The sequence below is a fragment of the Hordeum vulgare genome, chromosome 5H, assembly GCF_904849725.1.
Source record: "Hordeum vulgare subsp. vulgare chromosome 5H, MorexV3_pseudomolecules_assembly, whole genome shotgun sequence".
NCBI classification, from domain to species: domain Eukaryota; kingdom Viridiplantae; phylum Streptophyta; class Magnoliopsida; order Poales; family Poaceae; genus Hordeum; species Hordeum vulgare.
Window position 1 is genome coordinate 499,366,245 of NC_058522.1, and position 14,568 is coordinate 499,380,812.

Below are 14,568 nucleotides of genomic sequence, written 5' to 3' on the forward strand. Positions count from 1 at the left end.
GGCCCTTCTTCTTGAAGTTTTTGGACTTATTCTTGTTGGAGTTGAATCCAAGTCCATTTTTATCATTCGGGGATTTTTGCCCACACAAGACATTGTTGAGTGTGGACATCCCTTCATGACTCTTTTCCAAGTCTTTCTTCAAAGAAGTGACTCGGGCTTGAGCTCTTCGATTTCCTCTACATGGTTAGTATGAACACAAGTACTAGAGGAAGTATAAGCTTCATTGTTAGAGCAACAAGGCATGGAAAGTAATTCATCACAAGATGTAGCAACATTATGAGTAGATGAATTACGAGGACTAGCACATGGCAATATAGCTTTTTGACTAGAAGTAGTGCTAATGTCCACATGAGGCTCACTCGATGTTACCTTGGTAGTAATAGCCTCATGAGCTAATTTTAGCACATTATGGGATACTAGAAGATCATCATGAGATCTTGTGAGCATTACATGAATTTCTTCCAATTTCCCATAATTGCTAGATAGCAACTCAAGTTGAGCCCTTAGCTCAACATTCTCCTTTAAAATGGATGCTTCAAAAGAAGTAGAGTTAGTAGCGCAAGCATCGTTATTAACAATAAGACGAGAAGGCAACTTGGCAAGCTCTTTAGCATATGAAGCTTCAAGTTGAGCATGAGACTCGGTGAGTTCGATGAGCGAACTCTTATTAGCCCTTGAACCATTTTCAGGTGCTCATAGTCCTCAACGAGTTTAGCATGTGCAACTTCAAGCTTATCGTTTTTAGTTCTAAAATCATTAGCCACCTTGAGAGCTCTATCATGGGATTCCTTTAATCTAGATAATTCTATAGCAAAGGTTTCCTCAAGAGATTCCTTGGTGGTTTGTTCATTTTCAAGAGCTTTAGATAGCTCCGTGATCTCGTTAGCGTAATCATGCTCATGACCTACCATTGTCTCAATGGTGGCCTCATACTCCTCGAGATGAGCTTCCAACTCCTCAGTGTATTTCTTGCCCTCGGTGGCAATAGACATGATTTCCAAGAAGTTGGAACAAGCAAGTTTATTTTTATAAAGAGATTTAAAAATCATTTCACCCTTAATTTTTAAGGATGCAATAATATCAATCTCTTCATCATTATTCTCATCCCCATTATCATCAACATCATCATCATGAGATACATTGGGATTCAAAGTAGGAGATACCTTTGAAGCCTTAGCCATAAGGCAAAAGTAAGTCACAATAGATGATGATGTAGGATCCCTTGAAGCATCATTCAAGGCCACATCTTGTTCCATGGAGTGATGAATTTCCTCTACATTGTTAGCATAACAACTCGAGGAAATATATACATTTTTATCATGGCAACAAGATATAGCAAGCATATCATCATGAGATTTAGTCAAGCAGTTTTTACATGATATGCAAGGACTATCAACACAATCATGTAAAACATTTAGAGTGCTCGAAGTGTTAATGCCCAAAGATGAAGCATTGCAATAATATAGTGATGAAGGATCATCAACAATAAACCCACTATCATCGTTGCAACGATCACCACTACTCACCATATCATTACCTTGTGGCAATCCACATGTAGGTGAAGTAGATGAAGTTGAGAAGACCACACGACCGGAGGTGGAGGGAGAACAATCATTCCCACAAATCTTGGACATACCATATTTATCTTGAAGCTTTGTCCACAACTCATGAGCATCCCGGAATGGCATGAGTTGAAATATAACTACATTGCTCAAAGCATCAAAAAGCACATTAGAAGCTTGAGCATTGAGATAAGAGTTTTTCTCATCCTCTAAAGATATATTTTGAGAATCCTTTGGAGGAGAAAAACCCATATCTACAATTCGCTCTAAATTCGGGTCCAAGACCCGAAAGTGATTAAGCATGCGAATTACCCAAACATCAAAATTTGTGCCATCGAAACTAAGAGTGTCGGTGAATCCTAAACCCCTAGTCGACATCCTTACTCTCTAGGTGGTTAAACCTAATAAAGAGAGACCTAGCTCTGATACCAATTGAAAGGACGTGGATGTCGCCTAGAGGGGGGGGGGTGAATAGGCGCTTTAAAATAATTACGGTTTAGGCTTGAACAAATGCGGAATAAAACTAAAGTTTAATTGTCAAGCACAAAACCTACAACAACTAGGCTCACCTATGTGCACCAACAACTTATGCTAAGCAAGATAAACAATTAAGTGATATCAAGATATATGACAATTAACAATATGGCTATCACAAAGTAAAGTGCATAAGTAAAGTGTTCGGGTAAGAGATAACCGAGGCACGCAGAGACGATGATGTATCCCGAAGTTCACACCCTTGCGGATGCTAATCTCCGTTGGAGCGGTGTGGAGGCACAATGCTCCCCAAGATGCCACTAAGGCCACCGTAATCTCCTCACGCTCTTGCACAATGCAAGATGCCGTGATTCCACTAAGGGACCCATGAGGGTGGTCACCGAACCCGTACAAATGGAAAACCTTGGGGGCGGTCACCGATACCCGTACAAATTGCTCGGGGCAATCTCCACAACCTAATTGGAGACCCCGACGCTTGCCCGGAGCTTTACACCACAATGCTTCAGCTCCGAGACACCACCAAGCTTCTAGGACGCCAAAGCATCCACGAAGAACAATATCTAGGGTACTAAGTACCAAAGGTAATAAGCTTCTCAAACTTCACTTCCACGTATCACCGTGGAGAACTCAAACGATGCAACTAATGCAATGGCAAGGGCACACGGAGTGCCCAAGTCCTTCTCTCCCAAATCCCACCAAAGCAACTAATGCTAGGGAGGAAAATGAGAGGAAGAACGAAGAAGAACACGAAGCACTCCAAGATCTAGAACCAAGGGGTTCCTCTCACTTAGAGGAGAAAGTGATTGGTGGAAATGTGGATCTAGATCTCCTCTCTCTTTTCCCTCAAGAACTAGCAAGAACCATTGGAGGGATTGAGAGTTAGCAAGCTTGAAGAAGGTCAACAATGGGGGAAGAACACGAGCTAAAGAGATAAGGTTCATTGGGGAAGAAGACCCCCTTTTATAGGTGGGGAAAAATCCAACAGTTAAGCCTCACAGCCCGCACAGAGCGGTACTACCGCTCATGGATCGGTACTACCGCTCGGTAGGTTCACCAACCATGCTGGGGCCAAAAAGTATGCAAAAAACGGTCCGAAGGAGCGGTACTACCGCTCCTGGAGCGGTACTACCGCTAGGGAGCGGTTGTAAAAAATTATTACCGCTCCGGGGGCAGTACTACCTCTCCGGGGGCGGTACTACCGCTACAGGAGCGGTACTACCGGTGGCACCATGGGCGGTACTACCTCTGGATACTGAAACTCCTGTAACTTTCGCATACGTATTTCGAATTCAACGAAACCAAGTTTGTTGGAAGGCTAACGACATGGGCTAACACAATCTTGATATAAATATCAATTAGAAGCAAGTGAGAAAAGTCTCATAATAAAATGGTGAGAACCCTTTTTCAAATAAGATCGGTAAAAACTCCCATCATCGAAAACATCATAGAAGATGCATATGGACTCCGTTTTCGATGAACTCGAGCTTGTCATGAAGATGAACATAAGCTCTAAAACTCACAAAGAGAAACACCAACCATGAACCAAGAATTATGATGCAAGGATGCAAATGGTTTGAGCTCCCAACGAACGATACGATCAAGCTACTCACTTGAACGTCCCCCTTGACAGTACGACAATCTATCCTAAAATAGAAAACCTATCAAGGGTAAACTTATACCTTGCACCTCGTCCTATTGAGCTAGATGACGATGATCTTGGCTTCCTCAAGATGGACCACCTTTCTTGATTGCGCTGGCTTGATGAAGACTAGTTGATTGCTCCCCCATACACACTATGGGTGAGCTGCTCTTCGGCATATCTTCACAAGTCCATTGCCACCACAATGGACGGCAAGCATCAAGCATGATATATTCGTGCTGATCCACTTGAACTTGCACACAGCAATCTTGATGACGATCACCACTTGACTTCATCCTTCATGGGTTGTATGAGATCTTCCTTTTGAAGCAAGCCCATGTAAGCACACCTAACCCCCACATAGAACTCTCACAAAGACCATGGCTTAGTACACAAAAACGTAATGGACAATGCTTACCATACCATGGGATCACTTGATCCCTCTCGGTACATCGTGTACGCTTTGTGTGTTGATCATGTTGATTTACTCTTTGTCTGAGATCTTGATCAACCTTGTGTCTCTATGACCATTCTTTGGATAATACCTTGAATACCATCTTGGTCATCATATAAACTCCTTGAACCCAACAGATGGACTTCAAGAAGTGCCTATGGACAAATCCTATAAATATAACTTAAGGCAACCATTAGTCCATAGGAATTGCCATCAATTACCAAAACCACATATGGATATATATGCTCTAACAATTGAACATTTTTAAGGCGACACACAACAGCACCAAACATGGATTCTCAGAGGATGTTCAAGTTGCTATAGTAAGTAATCTTCCTTGGATTTGTTTCTGGCCTCATGTGCTATACCGTTGTATGCTCTAGGAGTGAAAAACATGGATTTGTTTCTGGATGAGCCACTATAAGTAGTATATGCATCAACTCCTTTTGTGTCCAGCATTTTATTGTAACAACTAGTAAAATGCCTGTTTGACTTTGTATTATTATCCTCCTATGTGCTGATACATGCTTATACATGTAGTTTGCTGAGTCTAAAATAACAACCAGTAAAATAACAACCAGTATATGGATGAGTCTAAAATATCTTGATTGCTCGGCTTATCAGAATATGGAATACCACACTTTTTATGTGCTGATACATGCTCCTCTCCCTGGTTCTATTAACATGAAACAAGTATTGCTGATACATGCTTGATTTGAGGAAAACATGTTCCTATCTTAGTTTCTGGAAGCATTATTCTTCATTAATTTCTGTATAAGTAGTTTCTGTATGTAGTTTCATTATTTCATTAGTTTCTGGTTTTATGTAGTTTTTGGTTTCATTAGTTTCTGTATGTAATTTCTGTATAAGTAGTTTCCTCTCCCTGGTTCTATTAACATGAAACAAGTATGTGTGCTTATGTTCCTATCTTAGTTTATGTATAAGTATTGTCGATACATGCTTTCCTCATTATTGGGCGCTTATTTTGCATTAAACTGTTTCTCAATGCATTCATTATCTTTCAGTCTGAGATGGAAGAGAAGATGACTGCTCCTGTACAAGAAGGCGGAGAGCGAAAGTCTTCTGTTTCAGTTGTTGCGGAAGTTCTGACCAAGCATCGCCCATCAAGCAAATTCTTGAAGAATGTTGGTCTGCAGTCAAACTCTACTGACAAGTCCAGCAAGTCAAATGCTGCTGTCAATGCTCGTGTGTTGGATCTACAAGAGCACCTCGAGATGTTGCGTCAAAGAAGTGAAGTTATGCGTGAAGAGATGGATGCTATGAAGAGGAAGGCAACAGAAGTTGAAGCTGCACAAGCTGAACGCGACAAGTCCTGTGAGCTGCTGCTCAAGAAGGCGGAAGAAAATGATGCGAAGTATGCTCAGTTGATGGCGTTGCTTGGAGCCAAAACAGGAAACTAGTTGGTTTTAGAATTAGATTTTGGTAGCAGTTCTTGTGCACTTGATAACTATGGTGTGGGCTGAAATTTATTTTGGTTGTGCTACATATTTTGGTAGCAGTTCTTGTGCTACAGATTTAGGATCTGTATGGGCTCAGATTTAGGATCTGTATGTGCTATGCTATTTTTGGTGTGGGCTAAAATTTGTGGTTGTGCTACATACTTTGTGATGTGGGCTATATAATATCATATTTTGGTTGTGCTTTATACTTTGTGATGTGGCCTGACTTTGTGATGTGGGCTAAGATGTTTTAGAATCTGTGTATGGGCTTCAAAGTTCCATGGGCTTAGATTTATGTGCATGGGCTTCGAATCTGTATGGGCTCAGATTTATTAGGACATAAAAAAAAGTTGTTGAATTCAAAAATGAAAAAAGGCCAAAACTGAAAATGGACCAAATGTATTTGGGCATGAAAAGGCCAAGGCCCAAAAGAAGCCCAAATTAGAATGATAAAAAAAATTGAAAAAAAACTAAAGTGGCTGAAAATAGGCCAAGGCCCAAAAGAAGCCCAATAAGAAAAGCCCCCCAAAAAAACGAGCCCATGTGATCAATTGAAATGGGTTGGGCTGATTTCAACCATGACATTTTGATTTCGTCGTAATTTTGCCATGTAGGACTGCCACGTAGGACTGGGTTTGATTGTCAGCGACGATTTAGGATCGTCGTAAAGGTTACAACAATCGAGGAATCATCGTAAAAGCTACAACAATTTTGATCAAAACGTCGCTGCTGTTAATTTGTGACGCTCCATTTTCGACGCTTGGTTTTTCGACGTGAGATCGTCGTAAATGAAAAACCGTGACGATGTAGCGACGAAAAATAGCGTCGTGTACTAGCATATTCCTTGTAGTGGAAGAAATGAGCTTCAGCTTATGGCCTCCCAACCAAGGAGAGTGCCAAAACTTCTTTTCGTTGCGGACGGTGATGGTGATGACATCATAGAAAAGATTCCAATCGTCCTCATCACATGGCAAGCATAGCCCAACCGAGGGCCTCCCGAACTCCTTTCATTCCAACCAAGGCCACATCAACCTAATTAAGGGCTTGAGAGAAAAAAATTCCAAATCAAGAACGCCCGAGGGGTTTTAGCCAACATACAATGTCCCATTTTACTTTACATTTTCCTCTACTGACTTAAATATTCCAGTCCAAAGGACAACTCTATGATCTTGTTGATGTCCTGCAAGAACTTCTGTTTTATGCGAAGAAGAATGAGATGGTGTATGCCCTCCGAGGTAATGACACGCTTGACGTAGTTATTCTCCCCCCCCAACAAGTTTGGCAGCCATCTTGTTCTACGCTTCATCGTTACACTTGAGAAGAATTTAAGGCCCGTTTGAAACACATGATAGGAAGATTTGTTTTCTTCAGTCATATCAGAATGTTTTAATATTCGTAGAATCCAATGTTTTAATTATGTCTCTTCCTTATGGAAATTAAACAAAAAAAAGGCTTGTGCTTAATTTGGTAATTGTTGCCTTCTTATGGAGTACTCTGCGATTGAGAAATGAATTCTGTTTTCAGGGACGCACGTGAAAAGGCCTGGGTTGTGGCCTTGCCAAGCTAAAAGGGATTTTGCAGCAATGGTTGATACTCTGTGACACTGCACAAGTGGACACACTGAAACGATTCGTTATGCTGCTGGACAAGCACCGAGGGGGAACTCATGCGGATAGCGTAGATCTAAGTATCCCTAGTTGTAATAATAAAAGTTCAGGATGTTACTGATGTTCAAACCCAAGAATGCTTGGGTGTGCTTTTATCTAGCTGTTGGTCGTTTTCAGCCCAGCTTCCCAGACATTTCCTCGTGTTGTGCGTGGTCTAGGTGTCTTTCAGTTCTGTTAGCTGGTGGAGTTCGTTTGAGTTGTAGTTTGGATATTATCTGCTTCATTTTAATAAAATGAAACAGGGGTAACTCCTTACTTAAAAAAATATATTTTCTCTTCCTTCGCCGAAAAACATGATATTATATATAGGAAGATAAAAACCGAAGAGATTGCTCGATAAAAACGAGTGATACTATCCGTTCGTCATTCGAAACGTCGTGTTGAGCAGCGGAGCCGTACGCTTTAGGTGGCAGAGGCTTGCACGCATGAACTACCACAGATGCAAACAAAGTTGCAGATCCCAGCCATGACGCAAACTAATCAAACCGAAACGAAATTTACCTTCCACCTGAACGTGTCATCCGTCCATCCATCCACCGTTCCACTTAACCAAGCGATCCTGAATCGGCCAGCTCGAGTCGATCACTCGTGAGAAAGTTCCCGGCCCAGTTTACCCAGACCGGCACGCCAACCCCGACAGCTACCGTTACCAACACACAAACACACACACACACACTTTCAGTTCAACAGTTGCCAAACTCGCAACGCGACTCCAGAGCAGAGCCGTCCGGACACCTCCCGATCGTGACACCGACTGAAATTTCGGGTTCAATTACACACACGTTTATCCCACTACGTACACAAACCAGGTCCACTTTCCAACTTGCAAGTGCGAACATCGTACTGTACAGATGAACAGTGGGATCTTGTTGCAGCATCGATCTTAAAATGTACACCCCGAATGAGTCCCTTTCTTTGCCCGTACAACAACGACGACTGATAATGCATTCAATTTTTATTTACAAAGCCTGGGTTTGGCTAGCTAGCTAGCTAGATTACCACAAACCATGGCGTTACATTTATACCTGACTAACCTGAGAATGCACTACGGCTGAGCTAATTGATTACCAAGCTACGTACCAATTAAAGAATAGCGCGGCGCATGCATGCATGCATGCGATGGCGGTCTCTTGCCGCCACCGCATGGGCTGCGTCGCGTTGCGTTGCATCCGTCTACGTATGTACCTTCGCGAGCTGAACGATTCGACCGGCCGGCTAATCTGTGTCCGGCTTCACTGCGGCGGCGCCTGGCCGGCGTCGGCGGCCATCTCGTGCTCGTGCGGCCAGGGGATGAGGCACTCCGGCGGGAAGCAGCAGTCGCACTGCCCGGGGCACCGTCGCGGCCACTGGCCCGCGCGCGTCGCCTGCTCGTCCGCGGCCGTGTTCACCGCCGTGGCCGCCATGGCTGCGTCGGCGGCTGGGGAGTCGACGGCGGCTTCGTCATCGTATGGCGCGGCGGCGTCGCTGAGCGGGCCCCAGCACTCGACGCGGTTGAAGTTGGGGTTGTTCGAGTGGAAGTAGACCCACACCGTGGCCTCCTCCAGCTCCGGGTGCTGGCTGAACAGGCTGCCGTCGCCGTGCACGAACGCCTTCAGAACCTGTGCCAGTTACAAACCATACTTCAGCATCTACTGACAGCACAAAAAACCTTGATTTGTTTGATTCTGAGGGTAACGATGGAACTTGTACAGGTATCTAACGGAACTTTTTAATTTGGAATTTGAGTTTACGCCATCTACCAACGACTATTATTGGTGCAGAGAGTAACACATTTGCAACCCTTAATTACTACAGTACAAAGCAAAAGATCACCTACTAGTTGTTTTTCAAGAAGAAAAAAAGATCACATAGTTGAAGGCCCCAGCTAGCACATGTTGTAACTGTACGAGAGGTTAGAACAGGGAACCAAATAATGGTGACACGGACATAAAGGCGGTGTTTGTTCATCACGCTGTGGAGAATGAAGAAATTGGCCACCGAACTCGTGGTCCAAAACTCTCTCAAACTAAAGGAAATTCGTGGTCCAAGTCTTAGGCAAATAAGTACTACGTGGAACAATTTATGTGGATGTGCGGGTGCACACGTAGTGGCAGCGTAGCGATGGCCGGACGTGCTCTGGGACGTACCACGGGGAGCTCCTTGCGGAAGATGTAGTAGCGGAGCGGCGCGATGAGGTCGAGCAGGAAGTGGCCGCCGGAGATGTGGCAGTGGACGTGCAGCGACATGGCGCCCTGCACCTTCTTCCACTCGGCTACCACCTCGTCCCGCTGCAGGCGGTTGTACCAGCCCTGCAGCTGCGCGGCGTGGATGGTGTGCGACACGGCCAGCGTCAGCCGCGCCGTCACGTCGCTGTGGGTGAGCGTGTAGGTCCGGGGCAGCTTCCCCGGGTGCTTCTCCTCGTCCACCCCCACGAACAGCACCTTGAGCTTGGACGCCTCGAAGATGGCCGGACCAAACAGCCGCGCCCTCTGCAAAAACACAGAGCGTCCAGTTCGTCAGCCGGTCGAGTAACCAGCAGCAGCAGACCGTGCACCTACGTTTGTACATAAGATGGTGGCAGGGTTGATTCTTCTTACCGGCACGACGTTTCGCCTCCGGCGGCCGAGCACGAGCACCCGCCCGGGGCGCGCGCGCCGCTGCAGCTGCAGCTGCTTGAGGTGCGAGATGGGGAGCAGGGACATGGTGGAGGCGCCAGCGGCAGCGGCGATGGCCATGTCTGCTAGGCTAGCTAGCTCCCCTGCTAACACTCGGGCTCTTGTGCTCTGTCTTTGCTTTCACCTCGGAAGCAACCAGAAGTGGGAGCTGAACCAGGTTCCAAGAAAGGAAGCCTATGAAGCAGGATCTGGAGCCGGGGTCGCCGGCTAGTTAACCAACCGGCGGGGAGCGAGCAAGGGGGCACGGTGTAGCTTGCACGCCTCGCTCAACCGGGAGAAGAAATCGAGCGGCGACCAGATTCTCCGGAGCTAGCGGCGGATCGTCTGGGGTCGCGTGTGCGTGCGGCACAGGCAGTGGGGAGGGAGCTCAATAGGATTCGTCGTTTGTTCCTCAAGTGGCACTGCCGGTTGGCTCGTCGGTCAGCTCGGGTTAGGGAGTTATAGGGGGGGTGGGTTAGGGAGGGTGGTGGTGGATGTGGAGGGGTCGGGAAACGTCGCGGTTGTGTACGGGGCGAGCAAAGCTCCGTCGCGGACGAGGGAGAGGGAGAGGGAGAGGGGAGCGGGGAAAGAGTACGCGGTCAAGCCATCAGTGGCGTGCCGGGGACTGCGACTGGGGGAAGGTCCGTTGATTTGGGATTGGCGCGTAGGTGGGAGAAGGAGCGAGGAACGCTTGGTTGTTCCCTTGTGCCGGCAGGTGGCGTCTCTCCATTGGTGAGAGGGAGGCTTTTTTTTCTTCTTCAACGAGGCGAGTGTATTAATATCCGGATTGCTAAAACACAGCTAGTTGAGATTTAGTTTGGTATCACTCACGAGCACAGCCGTTTGATTAATGTGCTAAGATTTGTGCTTGTATAGTGCTTTTCTATCTCACGATGAGGAAGAATTCCTGTTGTGGGTTCTTTGTTTGTTGGACTTGTTTCGTGTTTGTTTTCAATGCTTCGCATGTTCCTTTTTTTTCCATGGTTAGTGGGGTGCATGGGATAGATAATTGCAAGAGGTGATCCTTTTTTCTTTGTGCCTTTGTTATTTTCATTTTTTTCTATTTTTTCTATTATCCTTTTAGTTCTTTTTTTTTTAATTTATTTTCACTGTTTTCTGTTTTTGTTCTTTTGACAGGAGAGTATATGTAGACACTCTTCTAACTGATTTCTAATAAGATGAAATTTGGTTAATTTTTAATATTTTTATCATTTTATTTTTGTGTTCCTATTTATTTATTTCTCTCATTTGTATTTTCATTTGTGTTTTCATTTATTCATATTATTATCCATATGCTTGCGCGCGTGAGAACATGCTCGCACGGCCACGTTGGGCATGTACATGAAACTTATTACTAACATTATATATATTTTTTTAGTGATTTATTTTTTATATTAATGACATTAATATTTAAAGTCGGGTCGCAACTGCAAGATCTAAAATGTGGCCGCAACTGCAAATATTTAAAGTCGGGTCGCAACTGCAAGTATTCAAAGTCGGGTGACAACTGCATGTATTTGAAGTCGGGCCGCAACTGCAAGTATTCAAAGTTGGGTCGCAATTTCAGGTATTCAAAGTCTAATCACAACTGCAAATACTCAAAGTCAGGTCGCAATTGCAAGTATTTGAAGTCGGGCCGCAACTGCAAGTATTCAAAGTCGGGTCGCAACTGCAAATATTCAAAGTCAAGTCGCAATTGCAAGTATTCATAGTCGGTGTGCAACTGCGATTATTTATAGTCGGTGCGCAATTGCAAGTATTTATAGTCGGTGCGCAATTCCAAATATTTATAGTCCATTTTTTATTTTTCATCTTTTTATGTCGCCCTACAAGTTGTATGTGCGCAAGTTGCACGTGATACACCCATACACAATTGTAATGGACACTCACACAATTGGTGTAGACCCTGTTTATTTTTTTCTACTAGTCACAATTTGTACATGCCATAGGCAAATGTACTTCATTCTCATTTTATTTGTTTTAATTTATCTTTTTTCTCATTCTCTCTGTCCAATAACACAAATACACAGCCATCTTTGTTAATGAAATATAAATACAAAAAAAAAAAAAGAATGGCATCTAATATTTCAGCCTGACACTAAATCACGTACCAAGCCTAACACCTACATAGTTAAAGGCCTATTTAGTCACAAATATTAAAGTATACAAAAAAAGAAAAAAAAACGAACACATGGCAGTACCCACACAGCAGTCCTATATCAGCCCAAGTTGCCACAACAACCCACGATGCATAAAGAAAAAAAAAGCGACACACCAAAACCTGGTCGCAACTATACCAACCTCCAAACGTACCCTGACGTCAGCTGACTGAGACCAAATTAAATTTCAGTCAGCTGAGGTCCAGGCGCTCCCTATTAATATCGCGGGATACCAATTGTATCAGTCTTTGCAACACCCCCAATATGGCAAAGACATTATGAATGCATTGCGGGCAAAAAAAAAAACTATGAATGCACATCCAAAAGACAAACAAAAAAGAAGAAAAGAAGAAAGATCTCGCTGCAGTGATCAATTCTTTGTAACGACAACACGAACCACCACTAGACAACATCCAAAATTTAAATTCTCCAAAAGGACGCCTTAAAAAAGAAAACAATGCACAAGCACCATCATCACCCAATAATAGATTTTAGGTTTTCATGTCGGCGAAGATTCACGCTTTTAAAATAATGTCTTCAACAAGGTCAGTGTCACACACAACCAATTAAGGCCAGGCCTTGCATTTTTGCCCTAAAAGCTAAGACTCTGCACTACCTCTGTGTTGCTGGGCCCACTTGTCGATGACGATGCTACAAAGACTCGATCCGTCAGTGCAAGGCCCTAGACCTCAACTACCATGACGTTTTGCGTCATTGTCTTTACCATGGAAATCGAAACACCGATGTGTCCCATAATTTCAACAGATACGGAAGCTTCGCGTCACACACTCAGAGCGGAATAGGGGCGCACACGACTGGATCCCATCTGAACCAGCAATCCGCATACGTCAAGCAACCAACAAAGATCTCCAGCGGAGCATTACGAAACTCGTCAACGGCTAGATCCATGAGGGACGACAACCGGCAGAACACCATCTTAGAACAAAAAGAAGCCAAGGACCGCACCACCCGTTGGTTCCCTACAGCAAGCCGAAAACCTCAGTGGGCACCGTTGCCACCACCCGGACCATGCGGAGATGAGTAGCTGATCCGCACCGAGCCCCCAATCCAGTCGTCGTGCCGCCCTCGCTGCCACAGCAACAATCGAGGTCGCCGAAGAAATCAGGGGCCGTCACCCCGACGCCCATCTCCGTCGAATGAACCACGCCATCGAGGGCCACCATGAAACTCCGATCACAACACGAGAACCGATCCCCCCCCCCCCCGCCACCATCAGTCGCACGGGGAGGATGAGGATCCGCCGCTGCCGTCAGCCTCACAACTTTTGATTGGATGCAGCCTTCGGCCGTGGCGAGGGGAGCAAGACCGGAGATGGGAGAGGTGGAGGTTGCGATAGGCTTCCGCTCGAGTCACTCTCTGAGAGGAAGGCTTGACCATGGTTTAATATTAGCTTTGCATACACATGCCATGGCCCAGGTGACTGTCGATCCCACTTATCATCTGCATGTACTCTCATATTGTTGTAGTGTATACTTCTCTTATGTGGTAGTCGAAATAGAATAATCTACAAGCATAGAGACAATGACACTAGATGCCTCATCAAATTCATTACCGGGGTGCAGAGAACCTAGCAATCCTTACCAGTTTATACGCTACGGAATTCTCTTCTCTACGACAGTGCTCGTAGTAGATTTGTGAAAAATCAGGAGCCATATGGTAACAAGAGCTTTGCTACATCTACGGAAGGTATTGACGTGAACTTACGTTCCTTTCTCCCTCAACCAATCATCGTCCCCCTGATTTTCATGGATTGGTCTGTGTTTTTTACCTCTGCCAACCAAATTATGCCAGATCTATTCGCACGTAAATTTACATTAATAGTTTACGAAAAGCTCTGGTAACAATTGTCGAAAATTGCAGCAGTGAATATCGAGAAATACCACCATATTGCATTGCGGAGATGTGATTGCGGAGATCACATCACAATTATCAAAATTGATGTTTAATCTAGAGCATCTGAATGACTGATCAAGATTAAGATCAAAACGTATGTTTCTTCTGTCAGAGCTCGGATAATAGTTCCTACGTATGCATGCTTTGGGCGTCGATTGCGTGCATGCAATTTGAGCGCTGTATTTGAGTTGTTGGAGCAACAATGCCGAGTGCTGACAAGCTTATTGCCAAGATATTTTCAGTGGGTTGTCCTTCCACACGCGACTGCAGTGGTGCATAGAGTGAGGATGCTTTACGGTACAGTTGCGTAATGAGAAGTTGGGCGTATCGTATATACGGTGCTTTGACCGGATACGTGCACTGCACCAAGAAATGCGGTGGAACCTCTCCTTGTCTGACCTAAGGCGGAACGATCATCACACTAACCCCTTTGCCGTATATATCCTCGTAAGTCCGATGTACGAAATGCAAATGAAAGACATGTGCTTAATTACCTGTTGACAGCTCAATTGTCATCTGTCTGCTTGGACCGGGCGATGCAAAAGACAGTGAGATATAGGCTCTGTTTGTTTTACTGGGACTAGA

The 14,568-nt window shown here is 44.8% G+C and overlaps 1 protein-coding gene across 1 annotated transcript; it reads right to left on the reverse strand.

The window, feature by feature from the left end:
- Positions 1-8,121: 8,121 nt before the first annotated feature.
- On the reverse strand, positions 8,122-10,536 carry LOC123400066 (protein STAY-GREEN, chloroplastic-like). The gene is made up of 3 exons (XM_045094464.1): positions 9,854-10,536; positions 9,404-9,745; positions 8,122-8,875 (listed from the first exon to the last, which is right to left on the reverse strand). The coding sequence occupies exons 1-3, from the start codon at positions 9,989-9,991 to the stop codon at positions 8,510-8,512; spliced, it is 846 nt and encodes a 281-aa protein (XP_044950399.1). The 5' UTR covers positions 9,992-10,536; the 3' UTR covers positions 8,122-8,509.
- Positions 10,537-14,568: the final 4,032 nt, after the last annotated feature.